The following is a 15,551-nucleotide window of genomic DNA, read 5'->3' as shown; positions in this document are numbered from 1 at the left end:
ATGATCACACTGACAGAACCACAGGCACATAGACACAGGCAACAGAGCATGCACAATGTCGGCACTAGTACAGTGTATATCCACCTTTCGCAGCAATGCAGGCTGCTATTCTCCCATGGAGACGATCGTAGAGATGCTGGATGTAGTCCTGTGGAACGGCTTGCCATGCCATTTCCACCTGGCGCCTCAGTTGGACCAGGGTTTGTGCTGGACGTGCAGACCGCGTGAGACGACGCTTCATCCAGTCCCAAACATGCTCAATGGGGGACAGATCCGGAGATCTTGCTGGCCAGGGTAGTTGACTTACACCTTCTAGAGCACGTTGGGTGGCACGGGATACATGCGGACGTGCATTGTCCTGTTGGAACAGCAAGTTCCCTTGCCGGTCTAGGAATGGTAGAACGATGGGTTCGATGACGGTTTGGATGTACCGTGCACTATTCAGTGTCCCCTCGACGATCACCAGTGGTGTACGGCCAGTGTAGGAGATCGCTCCCCACACCATGACGCCGGGTGTTGGCCCTGTGTGCCTCGGTCGTATGCAGTCCTGATTGTGGCGCTCACCTGCACGGCGCCAAACACGCATACGACCATCATTGGCACCAAGGCAGAAGCGACTCTCATCGCTGAAGACGACACGTCTCCATTCGTCCCTCCATTCACGCCTGTCGCGACACCACTGGAGGCGGGCTGCACGATGTTGGGGCGTGAGCGGAAGACAGCCTAACGGTGTGCGGGACCGTAGCCCAACTTCATGGAGACGGTTGCGAATGGTCCTCGCCGATACCCCAGGAGCAACAGTGTCCCTAATTTGCTGGGAAGTGGCGGTGCGGTCCCCTACGGCACTGCGTAGGATCCTACGGTCTTGGCGTGCATCCGTGCGTCACTGCGGTCCGGTCCCAGGTCGACGGGCACGTGCACCTTCCGCCGACCACTGGCGACAACATCGATGTACTGTGGAGACCTCACGCCCCACGTGTTGAGCAATTCGGTGGTACGTCCACCCGGCCTCCCGCATGCCCACTATACGCCCTCGCTCAAAGTCCGTCAACTGCACATACGGTTCACGTCCACGCTGTCGCGGCATGCTACCAGTGTTAAAGACTGCGATGGAGCTCCGTATGCCACGGCAAACTGGCTGACACTGACGGCGGCGGTGCACAAATGCTGCGCAGCTAGCCCATTCGACGGCCAACACCGCGGTTCCTGGTGTGTCCGCTGTGCCGTGCGTGTGATCATTGCTTGTACAGCCCTCTCGCAGTGTCCGGAGCAAGTATGGTGGGTCTGACACACCGGTGTCAATGTGTTCTTTTTTCCATTTCCAGGAGTGTATGTTACAGAACACAGCTGTAGATGCACATCTAGATGTAAAATATATATATATATATATATATATATATATATATATATATATATCTATGCTTATTTCGATTTTTTATTGTTGCTGGGTTCAATTCCAAAAATTTGACCTGGTATTGTGGCACAGTAGAATTTCTGTAACTTATAATTACACATTTCAGTGTTTTTCAGCAATTATTACATTATTGTTAATGCTTTCATGGCCATTTGTTGACAAACTGCCTATTGGCTTCGTCTCGGGTTCTTCGGCCAACGTTCATCTGATGATTTTACTGACGTTCCGCTAGCATGAATGGCTGGCATTGTCAAAGCTTCACCCTCCATTGCTGGTGGTGAACTGGAGCCGAGCTCGCAGCCGCAGACTATATGTACCTGCCGCGCCAACATCCGAGGGCTTCTCCACGGTAATTTCGGGTGTGGTTCTCCTCTTGCTACCTGCGACGGTCATTTGCTGCAGTACGGGAAGCCAGGATCCTTTTACCTTAAGGCTTTCCTCTTTTTTTGTTGAAGCTGTTTACGTGTTTTTGTATTTCTACAGCTTCTCTGAACAAGCGGGTGTGATAGTGCTTCTCTACAGCCAGAACTTCTGTGTCGGCGAATTTTATTACGTGTTCAGTCTCAGTGCTTGCTCTGCCACGGCCAATTTCTCCACCTCCCCAATCTGCAATGTCGCTTATGTTCTTTGATCCTAGTGATCGATCGTCCAGTCATTCCAACATAAACTTTTCTGAATGTGCATGGTATATGGTATACTCCTTGCAATGTCAGGAATATACCGTATACCAAGCACATGCGGAAAAGTTTATGTCAGAATGACTGGACGATCAGTCAACACCAGAATCAAAGAATGTAAGCAACATTGCAGGCTGGGGCAGGTGGAGAACTCAGCCGTGGCAGAGAATGCACTGAGTGAGACTGGGCCACATAATAAAATTCACTGACACGGAAGTTCTGGCTGTAGAGAAGCACTATCACACCTGCTTGTTAAGAGAAGCTGTAGAAATACAAAAACATGTGAACTGCTTCAACAAGAAAGAGTAAAGCCTTAAGGTAAACGGATCCTGGCTTCCTGTACTGCAGTGAACGACAGTCGCAGGTAGCAAGAGGAGAACTGCACCGGAAATGACCGCAGAGGAGCCCTCAGACATTTGCGTGCCAGGTACATATAGTCTGTGGCCGCGAGCTCGGTTCCAGTTCACCACCGGCAATGGAGGGTGAACCTTCGACAATGCCAACCACTCGTGCTGGCGAAATGTCAGTAAAATCATCAGATGAACGTTGGCCGAAGAACCCGAGACAGAAGCCAATAGGCAGTTTGTCAATTCTTATAGTACATCTGCAATGGACAATATTTGCTGGCCCTCTGTCTTAGATGTCCTCAGTTCACCATATGTACTATCATATGAAATAGCACAGTGGTTACAACACAGAACAATATTTGGAACAAATGAAATTCAAACCATCAGGCACCCCGAAATGACATCAAGTGAATACCATTGTAACTCCTTCAATAAAATGATGGTCAGATACCTCTCCCATCTTATCTCAATGAATTACTTCTCTACCTCAGATGATCTCAGTGTTAATGGTGTATTTAACTCTGTCCCTCAGCTGCCATGTTATATGTTAAGTGTAGAAGTTATGATGAATAAAGGAAAATGGCTAAATGTGCTTTTAATTTCAGCTGGAGGTTCTGGAAATGCTGGTACAGAATGGCGCTGATCTGAATGCGAAAACACACCATGATGAAACTCCTGCAGGTATGAAAAGATTACTTATGCATATTCTTAATGTTCTCATATTTGTGCATGGGGAAGAGAATACTTTCTGTAGTAGATAAAATGGCTTATGTTGTAAACAATATGCAATAGGTCTGAAACTAACCGAAAGCACTAAAACAATATAGTAGTTTCGTAATATCTTCTCTCTCTTAGTCAAATGAGCCCTAGAAATCAAGGCTCCTGACATGGGATGTATCCTTCTCAAATGGATAAAGTAGAAGAAAGATTATTTTAAAATATGGAGTTGTCCATTTTACAGCCAGGGCCATTGACCTGTAAAACACTGTGCTTTGGTACAATTGAAGTTTAGAGGCTAATTAATCTTAAGACTACAGGAGCATTAGTTGCTCATGAAACAATGCTGTGTAACAGACAGTTATAATCAGCAAAAATTTACAAAAGCAGTAAGTGATAAAGGAAGTGTTGCAAGACAGAAACTACTGGAGGCAGATAGTGAGAGCAGCACGCCATTGTCACGTCAAAAAGAACGCAATGGAATTATTTGCCGTGATCATAGCAAGTGCGCGTTTGGATGTCTATGTGGTTACGTGTGTGAATGTGTGTACTTTATACAGAAAAAGAGTAAGAGCTCAAAAGCTAGTGTGAATGCTGTTTTGTATTACTTGTCTCTGTGCTCCACGCATCGATCTGTTAGAGGGGAGTGGTTGCCTTTTGCTTATTTTATGTACAGTCAAACTTTGATATATCGACCCTAAATATATCGAAGACCTGTCTGTATTGAATTTTTTCTTCCTTCCCCTTGGAAGCTCAAAACCATGATTTTTCAAAGAAAACCTGTCATTTTGTCAAAGTTTCTGGAAGGCCTGAGAAGGACTGATTTTACCTCTGTACCTCGAAGTTCAATGGACAGAAACTCTTTATATAGAAGTCACCATATTTATCGAAGTCTTTCATACGGTACCTCTGTATACCGAAATGCGCACAAGTAGGGGAATCCCAGTCCCTCCCTTCGCTGCATCGATACGTCAATGAAATCTGTGTCGCATTGCAGTTCTCATGCCCTCCAAGCAGGTACGATTTTAGGTAGTGTTTATTTTGATTGAGAATGAGCTGTGAGTATCAGCCATGGGCTCTAAGTGCAAATGTCTGACAATCGCCGAAAAGCAAAACTGAAGTGACAAAGTGAAAGGAGGAATGAAGAAAAAGATAGACACAGTTGGTACCTTGGACTCTCGCCACATGATCATCCAGTGCAACTACGACGGGTGCTATTTTCACCTACCAGAAATGCAACGTCTTGTCTCTCTCTCATTCTGCATTCTGTCTTCTCCAAAAAATGCATTTCCGTGATGACTACTCTCCCACTTTACGTGGTTATCAAGCATTCTGTCGGAACTGTGTTGACCCTGGGATAGTATCTGGTGGAGTCTGCTCTTTGGTTCACTCCAATGTCCTTAGTGACTGGATCCCCCTGTGTACCACCTTGGAAGTGATAGCGTTTAGAATGCAAATGACTCCGGCAATCACCATTTGCAGTGTCTACCTCCCTCCAGATGGGCTACTTGCTTATGTTGCACTATCTACCTTACTTCAGCAACTCCCGACCCCGTTTCTCTCCTTGCGGATTTCAATGCCCACCATCCACTGTGGGGGAGTGTTACATCAACGGCTCGGGGTATCCTAATCGACCAACTTATCACGGACTTCGATTTGTCTCTCCTCAACGATGGTTCCCCTACCCACTTCAGTGCTGCTCATGGCACCTTCTCTGCTATCAATCTCGCAAGCCCCTCCCCTACCCTCGTAGCTTCCCTACATTGGTCATCCCATGATGACCTTTGTAACAGTGACCACTTCCCAGTGACACCATTGTTCCCCTACTGCCGCCAAGCAGACAGCCCCCCATGTTGGGCATTCTGCAGGGCCAGCTGGCCTCTATACATGTCTGCTGTCCGCTTTGACACCTCCCTCTTGAATTCCATTGATGTAACCGTGCAAGGCATCTCTGCTGTTCTTCTTCATGCTGCTGGCACCACTGTCCCCCTATCCACAGGTACCCCTCGTCATTGTCCGGTACCGTGGTGGACCAAGGACATTGCAGTAGCTGCCCAGGACCACTGACAGGTGCTGCAACGATTTAAGCCACCCCCCCCCCCCAGACCAACCTCCTCATTTTTAAGCATCTTGTGCTAAGGCTCATTACATTATTAAGCATATGCCTCTTTATCTCAGGTTTGGTCAAAGGTCTGTAGCGTTCTTGGCCGCCAGCAACAGTCCACTGTCCAGGTTCTGAACATCCAAGGAGCTCTGTGCACTGATCCATTGGTCCTTGCAGAACACCTTGCGAAACACTTTGTGATGGCATCGTCGTTCACTTCCTATCATCCTGCTTTTTGCCAGCAGAAACACAGAGTTGAACAGGCCACCCTCCATTTCATCCTGCACCACGTTGAGCCCTACAATGCACCTTTCACTGAATGGGAATTGGTGCAGGCTCTTAGCTCTTCACGAGACACAGCCACAGGGCAGACTCCATTCACAATCAGATGATTCAACACTTTGACGTTCCCCAGTGGCAACAGCCCCTGTTGGTCTTCAGTCACATCTGGCTCACGGGTGTTTTTTGTCACAATGGCGAGACAGTATAGTTATCCCCGTCCTTAAACCCGGGAAAATCCCAACGTCTCTTGACAGCTACCGCCCTGTTAGCCTTACAAATGTGCTTTGTAAACTGCTTGAAAGGATGGTCAACTCGAGATTTTGTTGGGTACTCAAATCTCGGGGCCTTTTATCACCATGTCAGTGTGGTTTCCGGGCAGGGCAATCTCCAACTGACCGTTTACTCTGATTGGAATCAGCCATCCGAGAGGCTTTCACACACTGCCGGCACCTTGTCACAGTGTTCTTTGACCTACATAAGACATATGACATGGCTTGGCACCATCACATTTTAGTTGCCCTCCATGACTGGGGCTTCCGTGGTCCACCTCCAATTTTTATCTGCGAGTTTGTATCTTACCGGCTCTTCCGTGTTCGAGTTGGCACTTCACTCAGCACCCCTCAGATTCAGGAGAACGAAATCCCCCAGTGCTATGTGTCACGCTCTTCCTCATTGCCATAAATGGGCTTGTGACCTCTGTTGGGCCTCTCGTTACCCTGGCGTTGTACGTTGACAGTTTTTGCATCTGGTGCAGCTCCCACTCGGTGGCATCTGCTGAGTGCCAGCTCCAAGGCGCCACCCGACAGGCCTCTACGTGGGCCACCACCCATGGCTTCCAAAACGCAGGTTCTGCATTTTTGTTGTCAACACACAGTACACCCTGATCCAGAACTTTATTTAGGCAACCAGCTCCTTGATGTTGTAACAGAGTTCTGTTTCTTGGGCCTTATTTTTGATAACAAGCTGACATGGCAGCCCCACATTCATCACTTAAAGACTACATGCATGCGGAAGCTTAATGCTCTCCGCCTCCTAGCCCACACGTCTGTGGGTGCACACTGTTCCACTCTTCTCCATCTTTACCATGCTCTGGTTTTGTTCAGACTCAATTATGGTAGTCAGTTTATGGCTCAACAGCTCCTACCACTTTCAAACTCCTTGACCCTGTCCATCATTGTGGGGTGCATCTGGCTATTGCTGCCTTTCGCACTAGTCCTGTTGATAGTCTCCTCACAGAAGCAGGGTTCCCCCTCTACACATCCGATGGAGCCAACTCCTTGTTTCTTACGCAGTAGCCATTTGCCAATTCCCTGACCATCCTGTATACTCTGTGCTCTTTTCCAATGAGGGATGTCACCCTCCTAACACCTGCCCATGGGTGGGATTGCCGGTTGGCATGTGTCTCACTACCCTCTGCCGGAATCTCCATCTGCACTCACTGGACTGCGCCCTGTGTCTTTCCTCCCATACCCCCCCTTGGATGGTGCCTAGACCATGGATTAGGACCGCTCTCTTCCAGGGTCCTAAGGTCTCCGTTGCTCCTATGATTTACTGGCATCTTGTATGTGCCATCCTTGCAGAGTTCCAGGGTGCCACCATCCTTTACACTGATTGTTCTAAGACTACTGATAAGGTGGGATACGCTTTCACATCTCCTTCCAGCTTCGAGCACCATTTGTTGCCTGGATCAAGTAGTGTATTTACAGCAGAGCTTCTAGCCATTTACAGGGCCCTCCTTTTTGTTTCTCAGAGGCCCCTCTCCATAGTGTTTTAATTTGTTTAGACTCCAAGAACATCCTTCAGGCTATCGATCGATGCTACTCTCGTCATCCCCTGTTCTCTACCATCCATGACCTTTTCTCTGCTCTCAAGCATGCCGCCTGTTCGGTCATCTTTCTCTGGGTCCCGAGTCATGTGGGAATCCCAGGGAATGAATTGGCTGACCGTTTGGCTAGAGAAGCGGATACTTACCCCCTTTTCCTTTAACGATTCCAGCTGCAGATATGCGGATCTACGTCAAATCTCTCTTTGCCCAGCAGTCGTATGCCATCTGGAGCACTACTGCTCATAGTAATAAACTCTGCACAGTCAAGGAGTCTACTGCAGTTTGGGGCACTTCTTTCCGCCCCTCTCGGAAGGAGTCCACTGTTTTATGTCATTTACGTAGTGGCTATACCCGGCTCACCCATTGTTTCCTCCTACGTAACGACCCATCCCCACAATGTGGCATGTGCCCTTCTTTCGACCCTTCAAGCAAAGTGTAGTCTTCCTGTTTCCTTAAATTTAATAGTAGCGGACGATCCACGGATGGTGGTCCTGGTCCTTGGTTTCCTCCATGAAAATGGTTTTTATTTCCAGATATAAGGTTCTCCTTTCGTCTTGAAGCAGGGGCAGGTTGGTTGTGATTAGGACTCCTTTTGCAGTCATCACGGTCTGTGACTCCATGACCACACCCCCTATTTCCAGTTTTTGTATTTGGTCTCACCTTTTATGCTTACACTTTGTGTGTTTAATGTTCATTCTTTTATAATGTGACTCCCCTGACTGAATCCGTACACTTTTAGCAGACACTTTATTACGTAACCCCCTTTGGAATCGCAAGACTGATGACCTCGCCATTTGGTCCCATAATCTCTCAATCAAGCAATCAAGTATAAGACACAGCTGCAGAGTTTGGGATTCCGACAAGCACACTGTCGACAGTAATCAAGAATGGAGACTGCATGGTTACCACAGATGAAGGGACAGATCAGAAACAATTAAAGAAGGGTGATTTCCAGATTTAGAAGAGTATTTAATACAGTGGTCCTGACAACAGAGGAACAATGATGTGAACATTGGTGGAGTTATTTTGAAAGAAAAGTCAGATTATTTTGCAGCAGTGTTGGGTACAATACATTTTGTGAGAGTAACACATGGTTAGAAAATTTCAGGAAAAGACATAGTATTGTCTTCCACAAAGCGAGTGGGGAAAGTGCCAGTGTATATAGCAAAATTCGTGATAAGTGAAAATTATAATTGCAGAGGATCCTTCAGGATTACAAACTGGATGATGTTTTTAATGCAGACAAACTTGGACTTTTTTACAAATGTCTTCCAGGCAAAACTTTGACTTTCGAGGAGAAAAATGTCATGGGAGAAGCTGAACAAAGACCATGTCGCCATTCTTTTAACAAAATATGACCAGCACATAAAAACTCAAGCCATCTAAGAAACCGCAATGTTTTTCCAGGTGTAAGTTGTTCTCTGTGTGGAGTACTGTACACTGTGAACAAGAAAGCCTAGATGACTTCAAAAGTGTTTTCCAATTAGTTAAATATTTTTAATAGGAAAATCACTTAAGAAAATCAACAAGTTGTCTTGTTTGTGGACAATTGCAGTGTGCACAATGCTATCTCTCCGTTAAAATCTCTGGCAGTACAATTTTTGCCACCTATGTAGAAATTGTAGCCCTTAAATCAAGAAATAATCAAAAACGCCAGAGAAAACTGCAGGTATGAAATGGTTCAAATGACAATCCACAATATTGACGATGACAACCCTAAAAGTATAAACATTTCAGATGCGGTGGGAAAGCTATATAAAATGTGGAGAAACATGATGGAGGAGCAAAGAGTCATCAGTTGTTTCTGAACATGTGGATTTTCAACAAGAGATGAAAATTAGCAGCTGGTGGGTTTAATACTTGAGCATGTAAAATCTTAGTTTGATTCTGTCACTGGTTTATGGGGATTTTGATTAAAGCTTTTCTTTTATACAGTATTTACAGGAGACACCCTGTCAGTATCCTAGAGTCCAAATGGGCGAAAGTGATGACTCACTTTAACACCATTCATGTTCGTTTTGAAGATTTCCTGGATGTGGACAGTGGTGTCACAGTAACAGGATCACTAACATAAGCTGAGATTGTTGATTCTGTGAAGACAGTTAATGAAAAAGAAGGCGGCAATGATCATGAAGAGGAAGGGGAAGAGGGTGAGGGGGATGTCGAAGAAAGCACTGGCAATGATGGCCTGGCAGATCAAACTGGCCTTCAACACAACCAAAGTGTTTGTGGAGAAGTAGGAGGTAGAGGATAATGTGTTCTGAACCGTCTTATTCATAGACAGTGAAATTGACTCACAGGTGACCAAAAGTTTAAAGCAGGCCAAAATTATGGATTACTTTCTGGAAATTTTTATTTATGTACAATGTATTCTACTACTGAATTTAATTTATTTATGATAAATATTTTATTTAAAACTTATAAATTGTTTTCTGTTTCAAAAGAAAAAAAAATGCATGACAATATATCTCAGTTTCCTCTTTGTGTTATCACAGTACAGCAGCACAGTAATAAAAGAAAATCATGGGTTGTAAACAAATTCACCACCACCACCATCACCCCCTCCCCCTCCTCCTCCCCTCCCCTTCCACCTGGAAACCTCATTATGTCGAACCCTCGATATATAGAATGAATTCTGCCTTCCTTAGAGATTCGATGTATTGAAGTTTGACTTCATGACTCCACCCAAGAATTACCATTACTGTTGATCTTTAACATATGAACCCATTTTAAATATTCTTAATCCTCTGCATCCAAAGAAAGAGCTGGAAATCACCAGTCTGATGGGAGAAATGTATTTCCCCCCACCTCCTCCGCCCCTCCACCCCCACCCCTTGTGGAGTCTGTTATGTATCGAATGTGCATTGAACTTTCAGCTGTTATTTTTTTCATTGCAATAAGGGAAAAATGTATATTTCTTAAAGGAAACTACATACAGAAATAACATATTACATTTGTAATTTTATCTGTAGCCAATAAGTATTTCAAAAACAATTCAGTTTAAAATTGAGTTACTCTCATCATCATTCTGAATTACTGCAAATCTAAACAGTTAATTGTCTCTCTAGATATCTGTGAAGACCCAGAACTCCGAGAACGCATCCTTCAGTTACGTACTGAACAAGAAACAAAACGAATGCAAGAAGCAAAGAAGGGTCGTGTAAAACGTTCACAGTCGAATACGCGTACACAGTCTGTGAGAAGAACATCCATCCGTGATAAAGTTCTTACCACAAAGAAAGACACTGTTGAAGAAGCTAGGTTGAGGTTGCAAGCCCGGGAAGTAAGTACAATGATCATATTTACTGTTGCTTATTAATCCAATTGAGTAGAGAGGAAAAAGTAGCTGCTGGTTCACTTTTCAGTTGATTTTGTTTGGTAAAAAATTCAACTTATTTCTGCAATGATCTGGTTGTATAGGTGTTTGCTCCTCAACCGGATGATGGGGACTCACGTGCAGCTTCTGATGTATCAACAGAAAACTTTGTCAATGGCAATGTAGCACGCCCGGGACAAGAAGTTGTGCCAAATGCTGCTCGACATGCACCTGATGGCAAGGATGATTCTAGTGGAATGGCTGCTGTTGTAGAAGCCCAAGATGTGAAAGGTCCTCCATCAGCTCTAGGTTTGAATTTCTCTGTCTACCTATGCCTTTTGAAATGTTTATAAAATTTCCATTAATAGAGAATTCTATGTACATCATATTTCTTGGACTAAAGAATTAACAATTAAAATTTTAAATTACTGTGAACTTGTATATCATTTATTGGCTTCTTTTAATACTATGTTGGGCTAAATCAGTTTTAGTAGTTAAATGCAAATCAGTACATTAATATTTCGTCGGTTACTTCGTGTTAAAATTGCTTAATGAGAGGAAAATGGTATGAATACTGGTTCACAGTGTCAATTATAAGTCATCAGACCACAATTTTCACCTCCAAACGCAGATAACATGCACATGGATGTTTTTTCTGATTACATAGGGCTCAGTCTTCACAAGCAGCTGTGCAGTGTGCTGAAATCTAATTTTAGCAGGAGAGTAAACTACATATAATAATTTTTTGTATTTGTTGTTTCTATTATTTCCATCGGTGTAGCCAATTGCTTGTCCTCTGTGCTCCTTTGTAGGTGTACAGCAAGATTCTATAAACATGGGTCATTTATGAGGGGCATTCAGTAAGTAATGCAACACTTTTTTTTTTCCAGCCAATTTCAAAAAAGTGTGGAATTTTTTGTGGGACATAGTGGAATATTCCCACTTCAATCCCAATAGTTTCAGGAAGTTTTGATAGGTGCCAGCACTACACATAACCTTCAAAATAGTGTCTATAATGGAGGTGTATTCCAAGCAGAGAGCGGTCATTGAGTTCCTTTTGGGAGAAAACCAGAGCATCTCAGATATTCATAGGGATTTGCAGTTTGTCTGTGGAGACCTGGCAGTGAACAAAAGTGTGGTGAGTTGCTATGTGAGCCATCTATCATCATCACAACAAGGTTGCGCAAATCTGTCCAGTCTCCTGTGTGCCAGATGATCACAACAGCTGTAACTCCTGCAATGTTGGAATGTGCAGACAGACACTCTCATTTGAGATGACTGGTGGATCACAAACATCTCACTGCACTGCTGGACGTTCCTGTTGGTAGTACTGACAAACTTGTCCACCAGTCGTGGACCTCAAAAGTGTGTTCCACTGGGTTCCTCACTACCTAACATAAAATCATAAAGGGCAATGAAGGACCATCTGTGCAGAATTGCTTGCATGTTACAAGGCTGATAGGGACAATTCTTTGTTGAACGTCATCACAGGTGGTGATACATGGGTTCATAATTTCAAACTGGAACCAAAATCACAATCTATAGTATGATGCCACACCACCTCTCCTCTGCAGAAAGAGGTCAAAGCCATATTCTCAGCTGGTAAAGTCCTGCCCACGGTCTTCTGGGACTCTTAAGGGACTATTCTATTTGATGTCCTCCTTCATGGTGCTACAATAAACTCTAAGGTGTATTGTGCTACCTTCAGGAAATCGAAGAAACAACTTCAGCATGTTAGTCACCACAAAAATGCAAATGAGCTTCTCCTTCTCCATGACAACATCAGTCCTCACAGAAGACTGAACATCCGAGAGGAGCTCACAAAACTTCATTGGACTGTTCTTCCTCATCCACCCTATGGCCCGGATCTTGCACCATCTGACTTCCATTTGTTTTGCCCAATGATGACTGCACTCAATGGGGAGAAGTACATGGATGATGGGGAAGTTATTGAAGCAGTAAGATGTTGGACTTGATGTCAATCAGTAGACTGGTACCATGCGGGCATACAAGGCATCACATTGAACAGAGATTATCTACATCTACATTGATACACCACAGTCCACCTTATGGCATGTCGTGGAGGGTGTCCCATACCACTACTAGTCATATGCTTTCCTATTCCACTCACAAATAGAATGAGGGAAAACAACTGTCTATATTCTGTTGAAAAATAGGGTTTTGTAGCCATAAGAGTGGAGAATGATGTTTTGGAATCCTGAATAAAATCAAGCTGCTTTCAGAAAAAATGCGTTGCATTACTTATTGAATGCCCTTTGTAGATTAAAGGTATTTAATGTGTATTCTTTGCTGGGTGAAAATTAAGACAGTTTATATGGAATCCAGTAACGTAGGTAGTGCTCTGATATTATGCTTTACTGTCATAATTACAAATAGACAGAATGCCTAGCCAGAACCTACCTTCAGTGATCCCAATACACACACATAAAAGTACAAAAAATACCTTTGCTTTCAGAACTATTATTTCCTTCCTTAGAAGGAGAAGAGAGGTGTATTGAGGAAGGCTAAAAAGGAGAAGTTGGCCACTCAGACACTTTGCCTCCCCTCGTCCCCACAACAGCTGGGCCCCTCTCATCGTGGGGACTGAGTGATCTGTCCCTCTTTTATAACCTCCCCGAGAAGGAATTGATTTCCAAAAATAGGATAGTTTTTTATACCTTTAAACTTGTCTGTCAGCAGTATTGGGATTTCAACTCCAAAAGGTGCACTAGCCAACCATACTGTCTCTTTGAAATTGTGTGTGCACTGTTCAGCTGTTGTACCTATTAAAAATTTGTGGTGTGCTGGAATCATTTTTCCATAATAAATGATAATGTGGGACCTGTGGGAAACAACATTTTTGTTTGGCTACTACACCACTGTCGGTGGTGGAAGGTAGCTGTCGCATATGTGATTCACTTCAGGATTGTCCGCTATTTCAGCAGCAATGGAACAACAGAGCATTGTGTTTTCCTGTTCAATATCTTTATTGTAATTGCTGAATGTGGTATACAACAGGGCAGGCATTTCATGACTAATTTAATTGCACAACTGCACGTATCAGTACAGTTTTCGGAACAACAGGAAACATTCTTAAGGAGCAGCTCTAGGGACCCGATAAAAAATGAGGACACATGAAAATATTGCCCCTGTGAAAGAGCTGTCAACAGGCCAGAGATGATTTGCCATCATCATGCACACTGTCTACAGATGAGGCAGGAGTATGTGATAAGAAAGTTAAGTTTGGTTTTAAAACTCTATGCATATAAAATACTGGAGTTTCAGCAGATCGAAGTAAGACTTCCAACAATAAGAAGACTTTTCTGTGCATTTGCAGTTGATCTTTAAAGACAGTCCAAATGCAAAACTGCTTATAAGAGCACATTTTCACTTAAATGGATCTGTTAACAAAAGAACTACTATTTTCAGGCTACCTAATAGCCTCACCTCTCTCCATTTGTGACTGTGTTGCATGCAGTACACATGGCCTGTGCCAGATTTGTGGAAGCTATGGATGAACATGAGCAGTGTTTATTTTCAACAGGATAATGCAACATTACATACTGAAAATACATCCATGGCACTTGTGTGGAACATTTTATCTGGATGCATCATTTCAGTAATGTGCCCTGGTCACCAAAGTCATCAGATTTGTGGTGAGAGGGTTAAAAAGTTTGTCTTTGTTGACAAAACCTAAAATTTAATAGAATTGAAAGTTGCCATCACAGAATAGATAGGTTTGATTGACAATTGCCTGCTTCTCTGAATTGTGAGTAACTTGTAGTAGAGAGCTTGAATTGCATTCAAGAGATTGGCCATCACTTGGTTGATATGATCTTTCGTAAGTGACCCTGTAAACAAAATAGAAGATATTAACCCATGATTTTGGATAAATATTTTTTTACTTAAAAATTGGCATACTGCAGTTCATTTGAAAACCGACTGTTTCCTGTAGGTCATGCTGTATTTAGAGCTTCTGAAAGTTCAAAATACATAGTTCATGCCTCTATGTTTGCTTCTGTTTGTATGGATTACTTGAATACATTTTATTACTAGTGCATAAATTGCAAGTGCCAAAATATTTCATAATCACAATGTATTGTATTTGTTGCATTATCTTTGAGAAAACAAAAATAAAACTATTATTACCAAGGATAAATTACATAAGTGTGCTACAATTTATTTTCAGAAATACCTGCAGAGACTAGTTACGTGACTGAAGGAAATGGTAAAATAAACATAAACGTCACGGTGACAATCAATGCAGGAACATTGGCTGACTTAAAGAAACAACGAGCACAGATTAGAAACAGCAGTCCAACAGAAGTGACTGGTGGTTCTGCACCACTGTTACTATCTCCTGCATCAGTGACAGGATCTGACATGCTACTGACTGACAGCTCTGCCTCACCACCTGTGAGGCGTTTCACTGGTAACACTAGTGAAATTGTTGGTGATCCACGTACCCGCCGTTGCTGCATCATCTCGTAAGGAATGACCTTGTGTGTTTAGGCAGCAGAGAGAGAGAGAGAGAGAGAGAGAGAGAGAGAGAGAGAGAGAGAGAGAGAGAGATTGTGATTGCATTGTTATGCAGAAATATCTGAATGTTGTGTTCATATGCAGCTGTATTGATGTATTTCAAAACCAACATCTATTTTTTTAAATGTTATTTATATTATTGTTATAAGAAATTATACACAAAAGTTGAATACTTGTCATGGTATGATGTTAATCTAGCTGTTCCGTGTGTATTTACTGTTGTTCTTGAACACATTCATGTTTACCTGTTTAAGGAAATAATTTTTACATGGAAGAAGAATGTGTTATAGAGGTTACTGAGTTTTGTACATGTGAAATAGGGATGCAAGA

At 43.4% G+C, this 15,551-nt stretch overlaps 1 protein-coding gene across 1 annotated transcript in view; it reads left to right on the top strand.

The window, feature by feature from the left end:
• LOC126251481 (protein phosphatase 1 regulatory subunit 16A) overlaps positions 1 to 15,173 on the top strand; it is an 83,379-nt gene extending 68,206 nt beyond the window's left edge. Inside the window, exons 7-10 of the mRNA XM_049951928.1 lie at positions 3,044 to 3,119; positions 10,435 to 10,649; positions 10,787 to 10,991; positions 14,872 to 15,173. Of these exons, the coding sequence (XP_049807885.1) occupies positions 3,044 to 3,119; positions 10,435 to 10,649; positions 10,787 to 10,991; positions 14,872 to 15,173 (798 nt within the window). The remainder of the gene's footprint in view (positions 1 to 3,043; positions 3,120 to 10,434; positions 10,650 to 10,786; positions 10,992 to 14,871) is intronic.
• The last annotated feature ends 378 nt before the right edge of the window (positions 15,174 to 15,551 follow it).

This window comes from Schistocerca nitens, chromosome 4 (assembly GCF_023898315.1).
Source record: "Schistocerca nitens isolate TAMUIC-IGC-003100 chromosome 4, iqSchNite1.1, whole genome shotgun sequence".
Classification (NCBI taxonomy): Eukaryota; Metazoa; Arthropoda; class Insecta; order Orthoptera; family Acrididae; genus Schistocerca; species Schistocerca nitens.
Note: the sequence above shows the minus strand (reverse complement) of the source record. Positions and strands in the feature narration are given on the sequence as shown.